Here is a 20,816-nt window from a genome sequence, read left to right on the forward strand (position 1 = left end):
GTCATCGTATCCATTAACCCTTTTTCCATTTTTTTTCATTCAATCAATTAATAATCTGCATACAGGAAAGCCACAAATTCGAGTTAAATGTTAATTAAAAAGTTTTCAAAAAGTAACAAAAGTAACAAAATTGTACTAAGCACTTTACCTCACGCTGAGTAACATGTCTGAACGCCGCGATTTTCGACAGGTAAATGACGTCCCGCGCAAGGCGACGCGTAGCTGCTTTCTAATTGGCTAAAGAACCACTTTCTTCTTTCGGGCGAGCAGCTTTGGCATGCGCGCGAAATTGAAATAGTACGTTATATAGAAATTTTGTCGATTGATAAAGTATGAAAATCTTCGATTAAATATCTAAAATAATTTGAATGTTTTACTTTTCTCTCGATAAATGGTACCTGTATGTATAGATAAATAATTTCCGAGAAAATGTGAGCATTCTATCAAATAATTCTGCAATAAACACTTATATATTTGTACATTTACATACTTGTATCCTATACTACGAATTTTTATAGACAGAGGTGTTGGGTAATTAATGATGAGGTAATTAATAGTAATCATCATATTTGAAGTGTAATATTTTAATAGTAATTATAATGAAGTTACAGGATGCTTTTATACAATATGTATAGATAGATTCATAATATAATCGTTCTTAATTAGTATGATCGACGTAAGTATGCTTAATCAAACTGTAAGTTTGTTATCGTCTATTAGAGAAAAGGATGAGAGAAGAAGAGATATGTAGAGCATGTATTCGTAAACTTTTACGTGAAAAAACAAAATAACTTCCTATGTTGTCAACGCCATTATCAAAACGCTATTCACAAACATTGCCTGGGAATGATCAAAAGAAAAGAAGGGAAATAACTTTATTTTTTCTTTCTCTTTGCGATTCCGTACACGCCTACGCCTGTACAAAATTCAAATGTGTGTTTCGTTGAACATTCACGAGCATCATTCTTAAACATCGAGAACAGGATGAAAACACGCGCGATCCGCTTATTTATTATCCAGTGAAATAAACGTAACAATTATGCGTCTCTATAAAGTACTTCTCGTAACCCATGTCACAATAAATTGATAAGATTGCATATTTATAATATATGCATATGTATAATATCTATCTATATATATATATAAATATATATATGTATATGTATATATAGATAAATATATAGATTAATATATATATGTATATATATATTAAAAATCGCGGAGAACTTCTGTATTCTTCTTCTTTTTTACAAACGTTATATCACCTAATAGAAATTTGTACACAGATTCTCATAAAACGTTACTCTTTTAATTACACGTTCATTTCAATAATCGTCATCCTCGTCGCTTTGGCTTCGAGCCGACTAACACCAGACATATGCACGTACTTTTCTACCTATTCGAGCACGAGCTCCACGAGGTTCCTTGAATTCGCTTCCGTCGAGAATTGCAACCATCGAACTACTCTCTAGAAAGAAAAAAACGTCGATGCTTAATCTTCTCCCGGCTCTGATATCTTTGAATCGTTGCACGATTAGATCGTCTTGTGTAAATATACATACTATTAAAGGAGGGTAATCGAGATTTAGAAACTCGAATCGGGATCTGCCTTTCGCGTTAGACAGCTTCGCACGACGCAAAATAACTTGCAGTAACTTGAGTAAATGATACTACGATTAGCGACCGATAGTCAGGTCGTCGAAGGGAAAAGAGGGAAAGTTCGAACGATTATTAATTACGTGCGCGTGTACAATGAAAACGAGCCTGTAGGAACTACGCTATTGAACAGCTTGTCCGTAACGAACGTGAATATGTGTATATGTGGGTATGTACGTGTATATGTATTTGTTCGTGTATGAGAAAGGACAGTGAATTTCGTTCGATCTCTCTTACATTCTCACTCTTGCGGTGCAAAAAGAAAAGAAAATAGAAACTTGGAAAATAAAAGCCCACCGAATCCAAAAATGTCTGCGAATTATTATAAACGCACTTTTCTTTAGCGTCTTTAACATCTTCTTATCGTACCCCGAAGAAAGTTCAACTTCAAAGAAGTCACGGTGTCAGCGACGAAATTCTCAAACTGACACTCTTTTCACGACGAGTTACTTGAAAACACGATAGATCGAATTTTCCTACGGTTATAACAGTTACATCAAGACGAACACCTTTGTAACAGTTCTATGTGCGTCACTAAAACAGCATTTCCGCGATTAATTTCCATCTTCTTCAAACTATCCGACCTATGGGCTATGTGGAAATCTCAATGACAGGCTCGGCCGTGTTATTGTTGAGCAGTTCCTGCTTCTCCCTCAGCTTCAGATCGTATTGCGGTGGTGGAGTGGATTCTTTAGCCTCTGCGGGTGACAAGCCATCCGTTTCATCCAAAGGAGAGACTCCTTCCTCGCTATCCTCGTCTTCGTCGTATTCCGTTTCCATCTTGGACTCGTGCATCTCGTGAAGTCGACTAGGTAAATAGGCCGGGTGTGGGGGCAATCCATAGCCAGCCTCGCCACCATAAGTCACTTTTCCCATGAACGATCTGATTTCGTCGAAGTACGTGTCCTCTCGTTCGTTTTCGTTGCTGCTTCCCGGTGAATCCGCCACGGAAACAACGCCACTACCGTCGTCGGCTTCGTGTTTCTTCAGATGTCTGTCTAAATTTGTCTGTTGGCCAAAGCATCTCTCGCAAAGCGGACACTTGAAAGGTCTCTGTTTGTCGTGAATATTCCTCACGTGCCGCTGAAGATTACTGGAGATGCTGAAGGACCGCTCGCAATACTTGCATTTGTAAGGTTGTTCACCGGTATGTGTACGCAAATGTCTGGTCAAATTAGCGGATCGGGGGAACACCTTTCCGCAGAACTTGCAGGAATATCGGTCTTTCATTTTGCCGTGGGCGTGATGATGATGATGATGGTGATGGGGCGCGATCACGGCCTCTTGGAACGGCTTCACGCCGGGGAACGGTCCCAACGGCGGCCTGGCAAGCAGGTCGAATCCTCCTCCTCCTGGCCTAGCGCCGCTGAGCCCGTTCATAAATGTCCCTAAAAAAGGAAGCCCACGCGGTGGTCCGAAGGGCGGTAGCGGTGGTAGCAGTCTGGATTCCGGGGTTGCACTACCAGGAGGCGGTGGTCCACCTGGAAATCCTGGGAAGGAACTAGTTGGTCCGCGATACATGGCCTCCAGCAACATCGGGTGAATCGGTCTAGGATACGCCATGTGCGGTGGTGTGGTGGTAGGTGGTTGTTCCGTGGGTAGGCTGGTTCTCAGCTGCGGGCTGTTGGGCACATCCTTGGAATCGACCTCCATTGGCACGGGCGTCTCTTCCTCGGGTTTTGGAGGATCTGGAGGAGGTGGTGCTTCTTCCATCGGCGCTGGCGTTGGTGACGGGCTACGACTCTTTCTCTCTGCGGTGTTCGAATTCGTTCGTTGCTTCTTCGTTTGGACTCTCAGATCTAAAGGTTGATCCGTCGTCTCTTCGTTCGTGATTGCCGGGGCATGTTCAGAATCCGTCTTTTTCTCGTTGTTTCTATTGGTCTCCCGTTTCTTAGAGGGATCGTCGTCGCTCTCGGGAGTTGGCTGGACAGGTGGCCTAGCTGGAGATGGTCTGAACGAGGAGGTAGCCTCCTCAGCAGTGGATGGAGATACTTTACTATGCTGCGGCAGTACTCTCGGCGGGGTGAAGCGCTCTTTCTTTGGACTGTCGCTCCTTTTCTCAGCTTCCTCAACTTTTGGCGGGAACAAGAGCGGAGTGTTCAAAAAGTTAGGAGCGTTCGGGAAAATTCCCGGATAGGGTGCCATCAAACTTGGTGGGTAGAAAGGCAAACCTCCTGGGAGACTGACCGGAGGTCTGGGATAGACCAGAAAAGGACTCGGCGCTGGGGTTGGTAACTGCGGCATGGCGCCAGGTGGACCGGTCGGCGGTGTCGAATCGCAGAATCGCTTATGCTTTGATAACGAGGTGACCGTGCTGAAGGACTGTCCGCATTTAACGCATTTGATCTGCATACGACAATCAGCGTGCATTCGTTTGTGTCGGCATAGGTTCGAGAACTGCGTGTATGCCTTGAAGCAGACCTCGCACTGAAACGGTTTCACGCTGCTGTGAATATGAGTATGCTGCTTGAGACCGGAACTGGTGGCGAACGTCTTTCCGCATTCGGTGCACGCGTGGCTTCTCGCGCCCACGTGGTGAGTCCTGATGTGACGCTGGAGGTTCGACGGGTCCGTGAAGACCTGCGGTTTGTCCGACTGTTAGCGAAACTTTGAAGATGTTACTTCAAGGAGATACGTGTCGTGTTTTGTAAAGTTTGTGTCAAAGGTGATGCTTACCTTCGGACAGTTCTCGCAGGGGTAGTTGCGGAGATCACCGTGAACGATCGCACGATGACGAACCAACAGTGGTCGCCAAGCGTACGCACGGGGACAATTGTCGCAGCGATGCTGTTCCGCTGGATATCTGTGACACGTTATCAGGTGACTGTCCAATCTGAAAGAAAAGCACCAAGGATCTCTAAGAAATTCATCACACTATTCAGACATCTGTCACTAAAGTTCTACACTAAACCATATGTCACATCCTCGTTCCGTCGATTTAGCGATTCAAATCGTCGATAGTTTTCCCACTCTCTTAAATTCAATATTCAAGAATGACAAGCCCGGCTAGAAGAACGGCGCTGTGTTGTCGGCAAAAGCCCTGGAAACTGGAGCGTAATCGCGGCGAAATCTCAAAGCGGGTCGAACAAGAAACCTCAGATATAATCGATCCGGGGCAGCGCACCGACGAAGACTGCGCTCGGTGCAGTCGAGGATGATGACTAAGTGACTCCGGTAGCGCGCCAGCGGACAAGCTCTCTCGTAATAACGGTCACACGCCCCCGAAGGAAGAGGGTGGTCATCGTATACACACAAAGAAACGAAGAAAGAGAGAGAGAGAGAGAGAGAGAGTAAGAGAGTCGCGACAACGGTGGCGATGGCGGGGTTCAACACGAACAACGCTCGTTGTAAGAGCAGGGTGTCGCGAGCTGGCCACGGGTTATGGTCACAGGATGTGCCATGGTGTGGTGGCGGCATTGATTTTACACCCTCGAACACACGTGTCGCGTGAAACCTATTCGTGGTGAGATAGTAGGTTCACGGTGACGGTGCGCTGTGCCAGATGAGCTGCGGGCACGCGACGCCTTCGATGATGCATAAGGGGGTGGCTCGATGCAACCAAATGCGGATCTCGCGCGTACTTTATGTGCTACAACAGGTGACTCTGCCGAGCCGAGGCTCACGGAAGCGGCTGGTGTTGCGGTCTGTCGCCAAACCGGGAAACAGATGCCGGAACGGGCCAAAATGGATGTCCGAAATTGGACCAACTGCGGTTACGTAACACTGAAAAACTTTTCGCCAACTTAATTACGAAAACTAACCGTTGCCTAACAAAAATGTTTATGGAATAACGTTGGAAATGCATAATTGCAAATACTAAGAAAAGAAGAGTATTTATTTTTAATTAGAAGACTCGATCCTCTGTAAGGTAATTAGGACAATACCTTTTTACTTTGGTCTTGTAAGCTCGTGGGAAGAAATTAGAAGGCAAATAATCCAAGCTTTCATACGGCGATCGCATCGGTTAAGTATTTGACTTTTCGTTTAATAGCGCTACGCAAACAATGTCGGCCCCTGAAAAAGCTATCGTAATTCTGAAGGCAACCCTCGATATGGTTCGCGTGCTCGGGGCCCCTCTTTTCGAACGGAGCGCAGCTAACGCTCAGATTTCGAGTGGATAACGCGCCTCTCGTTTCTGTATTTTCCTGTCGATTAATGAATAACTTATCCGTCATATCAAATTACGATTACCAGTTCGCTCTGTTGTTTCTCTCGAGCATTAATGCTAGATATGAAAATACGACCGTCCGTATCTGGTATCGATGTAAAAATTAATCCTCAAGGTGATAATATAAGTAGATGGTTACGAAAAATATATCAATCTCGATCGCGATTTGTCGTCGATGTGTCGCTAGAGGGGACAATTCCCGACGATCTGATTTCAACAGCGTATAACGACGAGTTATTTATAAATCCTTCATGAACCAAGCTTTAGTATCGTCGACTTTATGGTGATTTCTCGCTTCATAAAACGTAATAATAAATCTATTGCTCGTTGATAAAGGTTCAAGGAGGTCGAGGAGGAAAAGATATGAATTTTAACGATTTTGTTCAAGCAATCTTATTTTTAAGAGCGAATCGATTGCCTAACGAAATTACTGAAATTTATTACGATCAAAGTATGATTTCTTTTTAAGATACTTACAGTTCAATATCTTGAAACGGTTTGTCGCAGACAGGGCATCTGGTCTCCCCTTCCTCCTCGTCTTCTTTATCTTCGTCTACGGTTCCGCTGTGTTGCGAGGCTACAAGCATAGAAAAGAAAAGACACATGAAACGACCCTGCAGAAAGAGAAACGAAGATAGACTGGAAGTCATAATTCCGTTCCACTTTGTGACGGGCTGCGGCTCTATAAATTACAACCCCGAGAACGATGATACGTGACCCGTCCTAGTGTGGGCGAATTACGTGATCGAGAAGCGCGCGGGGAGCCAGCAGAGAGTGGCGTGACAAGTGGACGCCGGGATTGTTCCTGAATTATTAAATCAAACCGGCACTATCGGTTTATCTATCCGTGGAAGAACTCGGCCTGTCTACGAGCATCCTATGGACGCGACAATTTTTTCCTAAACGTCGCGTTCCTCCGTTTTTCAACAGAAACGTCGAAACACTGCACTCTCAAAATTACAATTACAACGTCGCCCTTTCAGCCTTTTATTTTTAATCGCGATGAATATTTTGAAAAATCGACGACGATTTCTTTTTAAACATTCAAAAGTTTGAATAATCAACGCAAAACTAAATACGATGGACGAGTGTGAAAGGAGCGAAGAAGAAAGTTAACACGAGAGAACACATCACGATCACTATCAAGTACCTTCTCCTATCGTTAGTCGGCCACGATGCTGCAGTCGACGAAGACAATGGATACAATGATGCACCAGTTAGCTGGTAGAATGTTATTCTGCAACTGAAAACGCGAACGGGGTGTCGGGGACCGCTTCCCATTGGTAACAGCGAGGTCGGAATCCAACCAATCACAGGTGAGACTCGTTTGCCCCCTGCGGCCTCTGTTCACCCCCAACTGACAAGAGCAACGGCAGGTAAAATCAGGAGTCCGTGAACGAGACAGCGTGTAATTTTTAATGATGGAGATTTCAGACCGATCCAACGGCAAGAGTAACGTATTCTTTCTAAAATCTCCGCAAGTAAAAAAATACACTTTTTAAATCGATATAAGCAGTGTAATCTGTCGATAGGTTGAATAACTTAGCCTTTTTGGTTCACTTGCCTAAATACGTTATCTTTTAAATGTAAAAGTATAAGATAGAGATCAATTTTAAATCGTAATTTAATCGTAATTAACGTCATTTCAAAGCTAGACATAGACGAATTAAAAATATGGAAATAGTTGATCGATCGATGTACGTTGATCGACTATTAGCCGGACGAATGGCAAAGTCGAAACGATACCCGTCCACCAACGGTTATTTAAATCTGCCGCTACACTTGTCCCAACCATATGGTCGAGCGATGGCCCCCAACGGACCTTCATGGGAACCGGGCACGGTCCCTACGCCACCAACTACGCCCTTCGCCACGCAGCCAACCCCCCATAGAACGTTAATCGTTCCTCTATCCACGACTAATTTGAAGCGGCACGCCGTGAATTTAAACAATGAAGGATGCGGTCGACCTCGCGATCTGCTAACAGGGTCGTGCACTGCTCTTTCAAAAAACCATCGCATAGATCGACAGTAGATAGAGACAAAAAATATGTCAACGGTTTCGTGGAAGGAAAAATTTGAAAATATAAATAACAACATTGGGAATATTTTTTCGTCAAATTCAACCGACTGTTGTCGTCGGATGATTATAAACGTTTCTGATATATTCGTCGTGGGGCAAGATATATTAAATTTTCACCAAAAAATGAGTATCGTGTAGATCAATCTTGGTATTATGCATCACTATCGAGCACGTTACGAAAAAACCTGGCGGAATGTAACGTCGCGTCGTTGAAAGTCAACAGGTGGGATCCATTGGTAATACCCCCTGCAGCCGTGTCAGTTGGCGGTTACATGGGAAAAAGTAACGGAAATCAATGTTTCCGTGGCATCGTGACGGACCAGGACCAAGTACATGGCCCCGAGGAGTTCGAGCGGGATAACGGACACTTCGAAGCAAAACAAACAGCTCGTCATCGCTAATGCGTTATTCGTCGGCGTGCGTTGTCCACGAAGGTTTAACGGAACAAAATTTTCGAACAGGGAAATCGTAATTCACATTTGCAAATTCCACAAGCACTGCGTTGCACGAGTATCGCAACGCGAGTAAAATGTCAAGCAGAACGTGTCATTAGTTCGATGAATCAGATAGGGTTGTCGTCCATTTTCACCGCCCTCCGCGTGCGCGTGGCACCCCCCTCGAAAACAGCGTCGCGTGCCCTTTTATGCGCGGATACCCCTTTTTTTAAGCTGTGCCCTTCTTTTTTTTCCTTCACCGACCATGAGGCGAGGTTATGCGCGCGTTAATCGACAATACCAGGCCATAAATTATCTACAACCTTAAATGGAGCCATCCAGAGAAAAAAAGAGATGCGTCTCATGGTTGGAACGAAAATTGGCGGGGTAAGCACCACTAGGTAATAGAGGAAAAAACTGAGCGCCGCGAAAAATCAAAACCATAACTCACGTTAACTGCCGCAGCCCGTTGCATCTACGCCCCCTGATACGCGCTTCGTGCAAGCGTGGTTTACCGAATCGTCGCAAAAAGTCGTGCCTGTCTCGCCAACGTAAAACGTCCTCGCTCGTCATTCGACGAAGCATTAGTTCGCGTAACTGCCTATCGAGAACGGTTTCGTTCGCGAATATATCCAGCTACTTTGATCGCCAGAGACGGCGCGAACAATCAAGCGCAAATAAAACCGGATATGCTTGCGGAAAGCTTCCCAGGATATATCGGTATTTTCATCGTACAGAAGAATCGTGTAAAAACTGATTTCCAAACGTTTCAAACGCATAAAAGAGATCTTATCGCTGTTTTAATGCTGTTCCATGCATAGTCGCACCCTCATGCAGTCGCGTTAAAGCGATTCCCTTAGCATCCCTCCGCACCAGTGAAAAGAAATGATCCGCTGAAGGGAGACGGAGCAGAGATGTCCCTTGCAAGGGTTGCAACGGGGTGTACGCCGTTTGTTTGACATCATTATTCTCGCTGAACGTACCAGATTGCCAGGGATTTCTCGTAAAAATGGTTTCGCTGGATTAACGGCGATTCTGTTGTACATTTTTCCATGTCTCATAGGCTGTAGTCTTTTTTAGCTTATTACGATCCCTAAGGGGGAGAAAAAACACGAAGAACACGAATGATTTTGCGTAGGGATGGCGTATCGTTGAAACGATCAAAGAAAAAATGAAGTAGTATTCTTGATTCTCTGATCAAACTTGCATAATTGCGAATAAACGTCAGTCGAAAACGTTACAATGAACCTCTCCGGGAGTTGTCAGGCTGACTCGAAATCGAGAACGGAGTTGGTAACCGAAGAAACCTGCCACCCCTTCTTCGTAGACGATTTATAAGTGGAATAGAAAGTGGGTTGAAATCTTCGAAATTTTAATTGGCTGGAGGGTGAGACCGATTTAATTAAGAACGAGTCGGCTGCGCTCCGTGTCTTCTGTCCTCGGAGGAGACGTTTACGAGTCGGTGAAATTACGAGGAAAAATCGCCGGCGAATTAACCGTAGACACCGCGCCGCCTCCAACTTTCATAATAATCCCGCTTTTAATTACCGCGACATCTGGGTGTCGCGTATAGCCCCCTTTAATCTCTGCCTAGCAGTCATCGGAATCCTGACCATCGTGCAGGAGTTACAACCAGATAATTGTCGAGCAGTCAGGCACCTAGGTGGCAACCCTCTTTGCAAATGTCTCGTATATATTTCTCGCGCTTCACCTAATGAAAGTTGAAGACAAATGGTCGTGGAGAACGAAAGTTTCCCTTTCGCTATTGGATTTCCAACTTTTTCCGTAGGAATCGAGGCGCAGTTGGGTGAACGACGATTTAAATTGAAATTTAAAGCGACTCGAGGCGAAGTAACACGCGGCACGAGTACGTCTATCTCGCGATAATCAGCGCTTATTACGATAAAAAGGGGTTAATACGCAACGGCCGACCAGGTGAATCACGCCAGAATCACGGGTGCATGACGAGCAGCTCGTGCAATCAACGATTCACGATTTACCCTCTGTCCTCCCTCGCATCAGATCGGTAATTCCGCTTTCCGAAGACACCTGCCTCCTGTCATTCCGACTTTTACGCGCGATCCCGCACAAGTGCGCGCAAGTCACGATGTGTATCGGCCCGAAAAGTCGTAAAGGCAGCTTGCCCCGCATGTTCGACGATTGGGAATATTTTAATGGGTTTGATTATCTGTTCGCTTGCCCCGTGCTTCCGTTATCACGTCAGTTGGCGAACACTCGCTGGCTCGCGATCGATCTCTCCTTCGATGGAAAAGCAAATTTTTTAACGGGCCCGGTTTTTGTTCGACCGAGTAACCGTCTCGTGGGCTAATAAAACGGTAACAGCCACAATAACGCAACGAGAAAACGATATAGCACGCGTCCTTTCTTGCGACAAGATCGCAGCGCGTTTGATACTCACCGGTCTCTCGATCGCTTCTGTCCTCGGTAGTATTTTCACCAAGCATATCCTGAAGTTGAAGAGGTTCTCGAACACCGAGAAGCAGCTCTTCACCCGCCGCTATATCCCGCACCGCTTCGTACACCATCTGCGGACAATGACACCTCCTTGAATCTTCCGACCCTCTTTCGTTGCCTTTCATCGCGAATTATCTCGAGCTTCTTCGAACAATCTCGAGTACCGCTCAATGACAATATCGAAATGATGCTTCGACAATTACGAATCGTGTTACAAAGGATAAAGATCGGTTAAATCGCAGAGCGAATCGTCGAGTGAACCAGCAAATCGAAATTCCAATAATTTCTAATTCCCTCGCTATTCGTTAATATCGTAGTTTTCAGCGGTACAAATTTTTCAGCGAGTCCATAACAGTCGAACGCAATGAAAGGATCTTTATGATATCGTCAGAAGGTCCCCGAAAAGTCATTACAACGGCGATTCTGTAGGGCTCTGATAGAGCGGGTCACATCCCCCATTCCCACAGCGATTGCAAACAGGGCGTATAGGAAGTCACCGAAACGACCCCGTAGGGTGACTTAATAACTAAACACCCTGTATACACGTAGCTTAGGGAGCGCCCACAACGTAGCCAACGCCATGTGCCATGGTTCACATAGATAGAAAATGCAAAGGACGGGAGGTCAGGATCAACCTCAAATTGACACCGCGACCTCCAATGTCTCTGTCCAATTTATAGAACCATCCTCCAAGTTCCTGAATAGTTCAATGCGTAAAAACGCTGCTGCGTTGAAACTCGATACGTGTTGTCTTCCACGAAATAAATACGATTATGGTGAACATGACGGTATATCGTCTATTTATTTGAAGAGAATACCGCTGGCCTAGTGGTTGAAAACAACGACTCGGCGACTAGCGTAGTTGCGTGCGGAAGAACAAGAGAGTTAAAATTTTGAAGTAGTGCATTTGGCAGTTACAAATCTAAACGTAAATCTACAAACTTGGTCGCGGTTTCCGTTCCATCGTCGTCTCATTAGCGAGTCACGGAAACATGGCAGTGTGGGCGCGTGTTTTTTTTTATTAGTTTCGCTAGCACACGTAGAATTAACTACGAGTGCGTCTGACACCGTGTAATTAGTCCTTCCTATTAACTGCAACTGTCGATCCAGTGTCAGTTGCGTTCGAAATCGAATTCGTTAGTGGTCAATACCGAACGCCACGCGCGAAGTTACTATCGACTTGTAAAACAAATTGTCGAAGCTCGCACGGAAATGGAAACGTTCGTGGTGAGTGGTATTTGCGATCATTACATAAACCGCTGGCAAAGCCGAACGAGCAATCGTTACGTTTTATGTTTGTAATGTATCGAATTTTTCTTTTTTTAATTAACGGTTATTACCTGTCCACCAATAAGCACGTGTCGCATATTAACGGTGTGCGGACTGCTAGTGCTTCGGACATACTTCAACCAATTATTTGTTTCGTGGGATGCGTCCAACCATCCCCTGACTCCACTTCCAGCTGTACGAACCTGAAAAAAATCATTTCCCCATAATGTACCACTACAGAAACGTTTTCTTTTTTGTTTTAACGTCATCCATCGCACCTGACGTCAGTATTGACACTACGAGAATCGTATTCGAGTATCGTTAAGAACCAATAAATATCTATTGGGAACACGATGCGGCCAGTGCACGTGCTGAAAACAGTATGAACGCCAACTTCCGGAGGCGAACCGCAATGTTTTGGATCCGGGACATTGCGTTTAACGGACTACCGCTCACGGATATCGCCCTCTCATCACCCAGTGTTACTTGCCGTTCCAGCATCCACTAGGGTCTCCACTCTCCCTACTTTTAGGGCGAGACAAGTGATTTTTTCAATTGTCTCGCGCGACCACGCTTCGCTCCGAGACGCTTGGCCGACCAAGCGTCTCACCCTGATACGCCCCTGGACAGCCCGCCTTTCGATATGTTTCCCAACCAATTCCCACCCTCGACTCACGCTGTAAACACATTTCACACTTCTGTCGAGAACTTCGTTGTCTGTAGCCTTCCTAGAAGAACCGTTTAACACTATCAATGTGCGATTTAATTTTAGTTTCGTTTAACGTTAAAAGTGAAAAGTGAAAGAGTTTCCCTTATTATATAAATTCCGAGATATCTTTTTATATTTACAAAAGGATAATGGATCGCAAATATAACGATTCGTCTATTACTGAAAAATGTCACAGGAGTTCGTCGATGCAAAGCTTCTTCCTTAAAAGTAAAGGAGGTACTCGATGCTTTCGTATCAGAGGTATCTAAGAGCGTTTCGTCACAGACGTTCGTCCGTTGGTCGGTTTTACCCTACCACCTGCCGGTCACGAATAAAACTAGGTGTGCCCATAAAAATCAATGAATCTCGCAGGTGGATAAGCGTCTACCTTACAGGTAAGTAATTACGGTTACCGTGCCTTGAAGGGTTGTTTCTTACGGACAATGATCCGTAGCTTGTGTAAAGTCTGAAAACATGGGATGAGCCTGCCGGAATTATTTACGTCTCGGCGCTTCTGTATGTCTGCATCACGTTCTTAACTGTCACGCTTGAACATTAACGTTAAGAAGGCGATTCTTTCCAAAATATCAGTACGTTATTAAAAGATATCGAGTGTTCGATATGCAAAGACGGACATATAAATTTCTAGGATTCGTAAAACTAAATGATAATGTTCGCGACAACGTGTCGCGCTCGATTTCCCGTTTCGGCGACTTCAATGATTACGTAGGACGCGTCGGTTGCATCGGATATCATTGATGGACACAGCTCAGGTAGGAACGGTAGGACTAGTAATACCCTATAATGCTAAAATAAGAAGTGGGACAGTTTGGCAGACAGGAAAGCGAAGAAAGGAGAGCGAGATGGCAAAGATTCTTTCGGCACTCATAATGGCCAGTTTAGCTACCGGGCCTGGTAAGGAGCGTTTCTGGAAGATGGGCACGAACGAGCCATCACAATAGGGCTTCTAGTTGTGTAGCGCGACAGATTAGGATCTCAGGCTAACACCTTTCACCATGATGCGCCAACTTGTTACTTACTCGTGCAGCAAAGAGCACTTTTGCCGGGAAAAATAGTAACTTGTTAGAATTCCCACTTCATATTCAGGTCCTCGAGAATTTTTCTACGAACTGCAACATCATCGCGTCCATTCATAAATTCGGTTTTTCCACTGACGTTTCTTCGTACGAAATTGTAATTCGATTAGGTATAATTACGATAATTTAATATTAAAATATCATTCACGATTTGAATTTTATTTTCGCAGTGATTCGTATCATACTCGAGCGGTTGTCGGAAAGTGACCGTTCAGCTGACGGCAAAGCACGCAGCAGGATTTCTATTCGCTTTGTCGGCGAGCGCGGACATGTGCTAACAATTCGAAGGACAGATTTGTCTAGCCGTGGATCTCGTTCATTCCCATAATCGTGGCGCAGAAAGCAGCGGCAAACGAGGGGTTGCGGCTCCGAGAGTTCTCCCGTCGCAACCGGAACGCGCATTAACATCGGAACTCTTTGAAATTAAAAGCTGAAATACCCATTCCGGGAAAGACGAATAGGGATACTCGAAATTTTGACGTTCTCCACGACCGCTGCCTGCAGATATTGTTCCTTTTATCGAATCGGAAAGAATTAATTACGAGCCGCGCATTATCTTTGTACAATAACGACGAACACCGGTAAAGCCGCTGAAAACTGGGCTCAAAGGAAAAACGAGAGTACGAGTTAAATGGAAAGCAGGAGTAGAGGAAAGGAGGAGAGAGAGGGGAGGGGGGCGAGCGAGTCGACGGGCGACACGCGAATAAATTATAATTGCATGATTCCTTGAGCTTCTTTAGCGGCACGCCGCGCGTCGCCGCGAAATTGCTAAAATTGGCAGAAATACGCGACCATTTTAATTACATTCCCGGTGTTCGTGTTGATTTTTCTCTATGAACCTGCATCCTCTAAAACACCGAGCGATATTCACAGTTCGACGAGCAGAAGGCAACGATGATAATTGAACGTACCGGCGTTGACTTTCACAGCAAGGGAAAACGTGGAAAAATAGTATAATAGACGAAGGAAATGTCTATAAAAGTGCGCCCGCGAATATTTCTTTGCTTCTTACTTTAAATTTTCGAGCCGTTAGCGACCCATTCGAGCTATGCACCAAGAAAATCCTTCGAAACCTAATTTGTTCGTTCGCGCGGGCAAGAAAGCTGTGCACCGGCTGAAAGAAAAGGACGAGAAATCGGAACAAGCGACAAGAGGCGACAAGATGTATCTCAGGCTTTCGGTCGTTCTGCGGAACACACGGTCAGGGGATTCCTCGTTCGCCCGGCATGAGGCCCACAGGACACAGTCGTGTCGTACAAAACATGCGATCTCTTCGTTTTCCCTTTGTAATCTCACACCTTCGACAAAACCGAACCGACGAAAGATCTTTCCACGTCGGCTGGATTTTACCGAAAATACCCCACGAGAAAGGAGACGAGGTCAGACAGCGCGCCAGATCTTCGTGAATCTTCATCTCTCAATGGACCCTCATAATCGGCGAGGTTCCGCGTCGTTTTCCACATTTCTCGAGGATCAGCCGTCGTACGAGGGAAGGAACGATCGCGATCTTTTGCTGTCCAACCCGGCGTTTCTATCTGGTGGCGTTTCGTGGGGAACATCGTCCATGGAACGTGTCCATTCATGAATTAAAATACCGTACGCCCAGGTCAGAGCTTCTCGCGTCGATCCTTTTTCGAAGCTCTTAAAAGATGTCCTTTCGGCTCGAGTGAAACGTTGCTCGATGGAAATATCGTTAAACGTGTAACGCTCGATGGTATTTAATTTGAATCGTGAAAGGAAAAATAAGTCGGGTTGAACGGACGAGAATGTAAAAATAAATGAAAAATGTTGTCCTCGCGTAATTTTAATGTACAACTATAACGGCCACAGAGAAAGGGGATGAGAGAGAGAGAGAGGGGGGGAGAGAGAGAGAGAGAGAGAGAGACCTGTGCGACGTGGTAACGAGGGACGAAAGTTATGAATAAAGTGGATCGATAGCATATGATAGTACCGTGATGGCCGACGCAAAAATGCTTTTAGCCGACACAGCGTGTCCGCCCCCTCCTCAAAAATCGACCTCGCAACTTTCCTGATTCGGCAACTTCAAGGCATCGCAACGTTTCCATTCGTGCTTTTCCTCGTATAATATTACCAAAATTTTTCCACCACACGACTCTTCGCCTAATTCCACAAATACAAGTTGACAATGGTCGATGACAAGAATCCTCGGATCCTTCCGAGTTGATCAGAGTCACGGGCGACACGTAGATTACAACAGCGACAGTGAACCGTCATTATCGTCCTGTGACGCAACAATGGCATATCGAATTCCATTTTCATCCCTCCGCTCGTCGACACCGGGGCGAAAGAGAGACTCGTAAACATCGTGTGCCCCGGCACAGCGGTGAATTTCCCAGAGTTTCGAGAAATTCGTTGGGCGTCGCGCGCCAGGGAGACTGAAACGGTCAATTATCATCCCCTAAATAACAGGACTGTTTACGATTTCAGGCGTCGTATAGCGTCAGCGCAATCCCCCAACCAAATGCGGCATTAGCCATGGCGACATCTTTGCTTAATTTCCTCTTAGTTTAAAGCTCGCCCCTGCGAGGAGATCGTAGACGACTCGAGCCGACTGCCAAAGTCTCCTGCCGCCCTTAATTGGTCTGCGATTAATTTCTGTCGATCGTTCGAGGATTCGTCCGTTTGCCACGCAGAAACTTTCTGCAGAAACTCTCGCGAGTGTTTCAACGGCGTGTCCTTTTTTTCACGACTGTCAGAAGCAATTTATTGTATCGAAGCTGCCGTTGGAGGAGAACTCGCGCGACGGTCGGTCGAATTCCCAAACGGAATGAAATTCGAATGAAGCCGATATCAAACCGACGGACCAACTTTAATTACGTTTTTGATAACGAACCATACGTGCGATAAAGAGACGAAGCACACGAGCGCGAATCGTAAAATCAAAGCGCGCGTTACGCAAGCGCTAGGATATCGGTGTCTAATCGCACGGCTGCGTCCACTTCCGGACAAAGACGATCGAGTTTTCCATTTAAACGCAGAATACGCTAAAGAACGACTCGTAAGTACGACTCGACAAAAGGTAAGCCTGGTTTTTATGTCAGAACGTCGGTTCTCTGATTCATGCGCTGTTCGCCGATCGAACAGACTTTTCTCCCCGATTAGGTACATATTTTCCCGTACTTGACCCACTTGACTCGTGCCGGAAAAGTAATGCAAGTAATGACGAAGCAAACGGTGCCCTTCGACCCGTGTCTAACGCGCAGCAGATGCCACCCCCGACGCGCGTTCACGGAACCGACTCCGAACCTCTTTCTCTCTGTATTCCATCGTGTTTCTAAGGGAAGCTACCCTTCGCGTATCTAGCGGTATAAATTATATCCGAGTCGCGTCACTGCCAGCCCCTTATATGATCGATCATTAGAGAGACTAGCCTGCCAGAAAATTTGCCAAAATCGTTCGACTCGTATTTCCTCGAGAAATTCCGCCAAAGGAAAGATAACGAAGTTTCCTCGTTTGACGAATGATCTTTGGTGTTTCGAAAATTAACGACGTGGCCCGTTTCCTGACCGTTTCGTTTCGGACGTTCAAAGGACGAAGTCAGAGTTTCCACTTCAAATTACCGGTATATTTTTCCTTTCCATCGAACAAGCGCGATAGAAGGCTGTTTTATTTAACGAGCAACATAACATCTCGTTGTTGGAGAGAGGTAGGCCGTTCGTCGATGTAAGTGCATCCCAATTAATGAATCCCTGGCGAAACAGGCGGGACAATTAAGTTGACGCCGGAACTCGTGTAGCTCGGGCCTGCCAACGGCGTCGTGATTAATGCAAGCCAATGGTGGAAGGCATACATGAAACGCCTCCAGGCTGCAGTGTATTCCTGTGTATATTGAACTTAGGCTACCTTCCCGGACCGGACCAGATTAGTTCGGTCATTGTGACGGGGCCTGCGCGCTCGTATGCACAATCTGTCAACCGTTCGCGTACCAAATTCTGCCAATCTCGGACTAAGTAGACCTATGTGCGAAACCGTTCTATGGATAAGCTTGAATTTTCCAGCGAATTCCAATAATCCAATGAATTAAATCGTCGCGAACGAATCTCTGATTACGCGATGGAAGGAAATATCGGCAGGTACGATGGTTCGATGATTTTCGCTTTCGGCGACGATCAGTTCGTTTCAATATCGTGGCTTGTAATTCCATCGCGGCGACTGGAAATCATCGAACTGATCAAACATTCGACCAGGCGGATCAAAGCGTCGCGTCGCCATGAAACACGATTTCCCTTTTTTTCAAGCCACTGGAAAACAATAATTGCCATTGATCGCTCGTCGATTCATGGTTACGAAATTGAGTTTACATTTTCAATGCAGCGACTGGTGTGCGTCGATGAATATTGCAAATAATACCGAGCTGTTTAACGATAGATTCGTTACGCGGTACTTTTTTAATGGATGAAGCTAAAAATTTCGTTGCATTGGAGAATAAAATTACCGATTTCGATTTGCAGGGAGGTAATATCCAACGATATTTTTGCCGAAACTAATTTCGAAAAATCCAACGCGATTCAAACTGCCGTTTTGCATTCTGCTCGCCCTCGAAAACATTTTCATGGACAACACGAATTTCGAACTCGCGGGGTAAAAAGATTCGGTAAACGTTCTTTGGATAAACGTAATCTCAAGAAGGTGTTTTCATTTTGCTCCGGGTCACCCCTAAAGAGTAACAGTTTCGCAGATTCCAGACAATTGGCGGCACATCAAAGGCGTCGATTGTTTCCTGTAAATTATAACTAGGAGGGCACTTGCATGACTTCTCGTTATGAGTTGGCGAACAAGTTCAATTAAGTTCACGCGACGAAAACGAGGAACGGCTTCCTACACACGCGGAGACCTTATCCGGCGTCTGTAGCACCATCAACCCCATGAAACTACCCAAACGGTAGAAACACTGTTCCGAGAAAGAGATCCGGAGCTAGAGAGAGACGGAGAGAGAGAGAGAGAGAGAGAGAGAAAGGAAACGTCGAGGGGAAGAGCGAAGCAGGACGTGGTGACAACGAGAAACCAGGAAGGCAACGAGTTAGTTATCAAGTCGTAAAATTTTAACTGTCGTTTGTATCTCGAGAACGTTTTCGATTCGTGATATTGCACTGGCACGAACTATCTCGACGATTCACGAAATTGAACTGAGAACGATTCGAACAAGGAACGAATTTCAAAGAAAATTTAATAAACTCTCGGTGTGTCGCAAGATCGAGGGATCCTTTTTAGGTTTTTAGCCTTTGGTCCAGAAATGAGCGTAGTAAATCGTAGTGGTTCGAAGGGTGGCCGGTCGAGGGACGAGAAAACCAGCGTGCAAGGAGCGATCCTTTGAAGACGATGATTCCGACGACGCGTCTCCATTGTACCGGATAGCCGGGTCAGCCTGACGACCGGGCAACACGTGTCTGTTATGTCTATTATCGACAGATAGTGGGGTAACGAGCGGACGAGATTTATCACCCTCCGTTGCCACCCTAGAGAAACGAGAAGCGGAGGGCTGCGATGGTAAAGCGAGAGAGAAGGCCGGTTTACAGCTGGTTTGACAGAAAGAAAGGCCAGTTAAAGCCTTACAGTCGAATCTCGCGCGACGCGTGCTCGTTTCGGCCAAAGTATACAAACGCCTTTACCCGGAGGAAATTTATTGGCCTGCCGAGACACGTGTACGTAGCATCTCATCTAGACAAACATGAAGAATTATGTTTTATTGGACAAGGAATTTTAACAACCGCGTTAAACTAGACATTTGGGCGAACGATATTTTCAAATTTAGTACTTTCTACCACCGTAACTTTTTGCTATAACCAGGCGAGCGTTTACTCGAACGACTGGATCATGGGGCGAGAGTAAAACTCGTTGGATGTAAATTTAATTGTCAAAATATACACGTTAACTATTCAGGTCGCGCGAAGCTGTATCATAGCTTTATTAACATAATAGGAGAAGGTGCAGCCGCAAACAAGCCTGGGCAAACCTGTCAATCAAAAACCCGATCCACGAGAAAAGGGTTAGTTAGCCGGTGGCCTGTGCATTCTTGGCTTCACACAGGATAACGTATACGATACCACAGTGCATGCACAGTTAAATATTTTCATGCCTATTCCTAGACTTATTTGCCCCTACGTAAGGTCTTATTGCATCCCGTATTATTTATTATTACAACGATCAAACGATTCGAGCTACTTCAAAAGGTACGTTCTACTTTCGATCGAGCTTCTTGAGAAACGCGCGCTAGCCCCATGCGAGGGGTGCAAAAGTTCGCGTTATAAGACCGAATCACCCCGTTGACCGGTAGATTCGCATAGATGGCTATCAATGGGGATCCTTTAGCTGGGACACGTCTGACCGTCTGACAGGCTTCACAATGCCAGATATTCCCCGCGTCACTGATTGTCACTTGTTTCCTGCCGATTTTGTCCACCGCGGAACTTTTCTCTCGCACCGTTTCTTTCTCCGATTACAAATTCAAATGACGAAAATCACCAACCGCGTAACCCTACGCCTTGAGAAAGCGAAGGTCACTGCGTTGCCTTGAAGCACCATTCCCTTCGTATTATGGCGACGAAGAATATGCACGGCATGTGGAATGCGAAGAGGAAGAGAAGAGAAGATTTGAGAAGAGAAGAGGAGAGAGGAAGAAACTGCCGTCGCGTTGCGAATCGCGCGCTTCGCGCCGGCCAGCTTAATAAGAAGCTGAATCCGAAGGAGGCTGAATCGAGAAGAAGAGAAGGTGGAGAGAAGGAAGGGAATGGAGGGTGAGCATAATGTGGCTCATTGTCGAATCGCTTCCGGGGCTTGACCTCCAGCAACGCCCTAAAGACCAGTTCACCTGGACAATGTCCACGAATAATGGGCACCGGTGGCGTGCATTGTACGATCGGTAGGTACGACGGATACGTAGATTGTTTAGAATACGTGCTTCCAGA

The 20,816-nt window shown here is 45.7% G+C and overlaps 1 protein-coding gene across 3 annotated transcripts in view; it reads right to left on the reverse strand.

Annotated features, from left to right (window-relative positions):
• Positions 1-1,194: 1,194 nt before the first annotated feature.
• LOC117206020 (histone-lysine N-methyltransferase MECOM-like) overlaps positions 1,195-20,816 on the reverse strand; it is a 56,012-nt gene continuing 36,390 nt past the window's right edge. For 2 of the 3 annotated variants that reach the window (XM_033444974.1, XM_033444973.1), the window contains exons 4-8: positions 12,156-12,287; positions 10,760-10,886; positions 6,302-6,401; positions 4,333-4,489; positions 1,195-4,251 (exon numbers count right to left, since the gene is read on the reverse strand). In XM_033444974.1, the coding sequence (XP_033300865.1) occupies positions 2,248-4,251; positions 4,333-4,489; positions 6,302-6,401; positions 10,760-10,886; positions 12,156-12,287 (2,520 nt within the window). In that variant the 3' untranslated portion in view covers positions 1,195-2,247. The remainder of the gene's footprint in view (positions 4,252-4,332; positions 4,490-6,301; positions 6,402-10,759; positions 10,887-12,155; positions 12,288-20,816) is intronic. The other variant, XM_033444975.1, reaches the window with a different exon arrangement.

The sequence above is a fragment of the Bombus bifarius genome, unplaced genomic scaffold (assembly GCF_011952205.1).
Source record: "Bombus bifarius isolate JDL3187 unplaced genomic scaffold, Bbif_JDL3187 scf7180000007996, whole genome shotgun sequence".
Classification (NCBI taxonomy): Eukaryota; Metazoa; Arthropoda; class Insecta; order Hymenoptera; family Apidae; genus Bombus; species Bombus bifarius.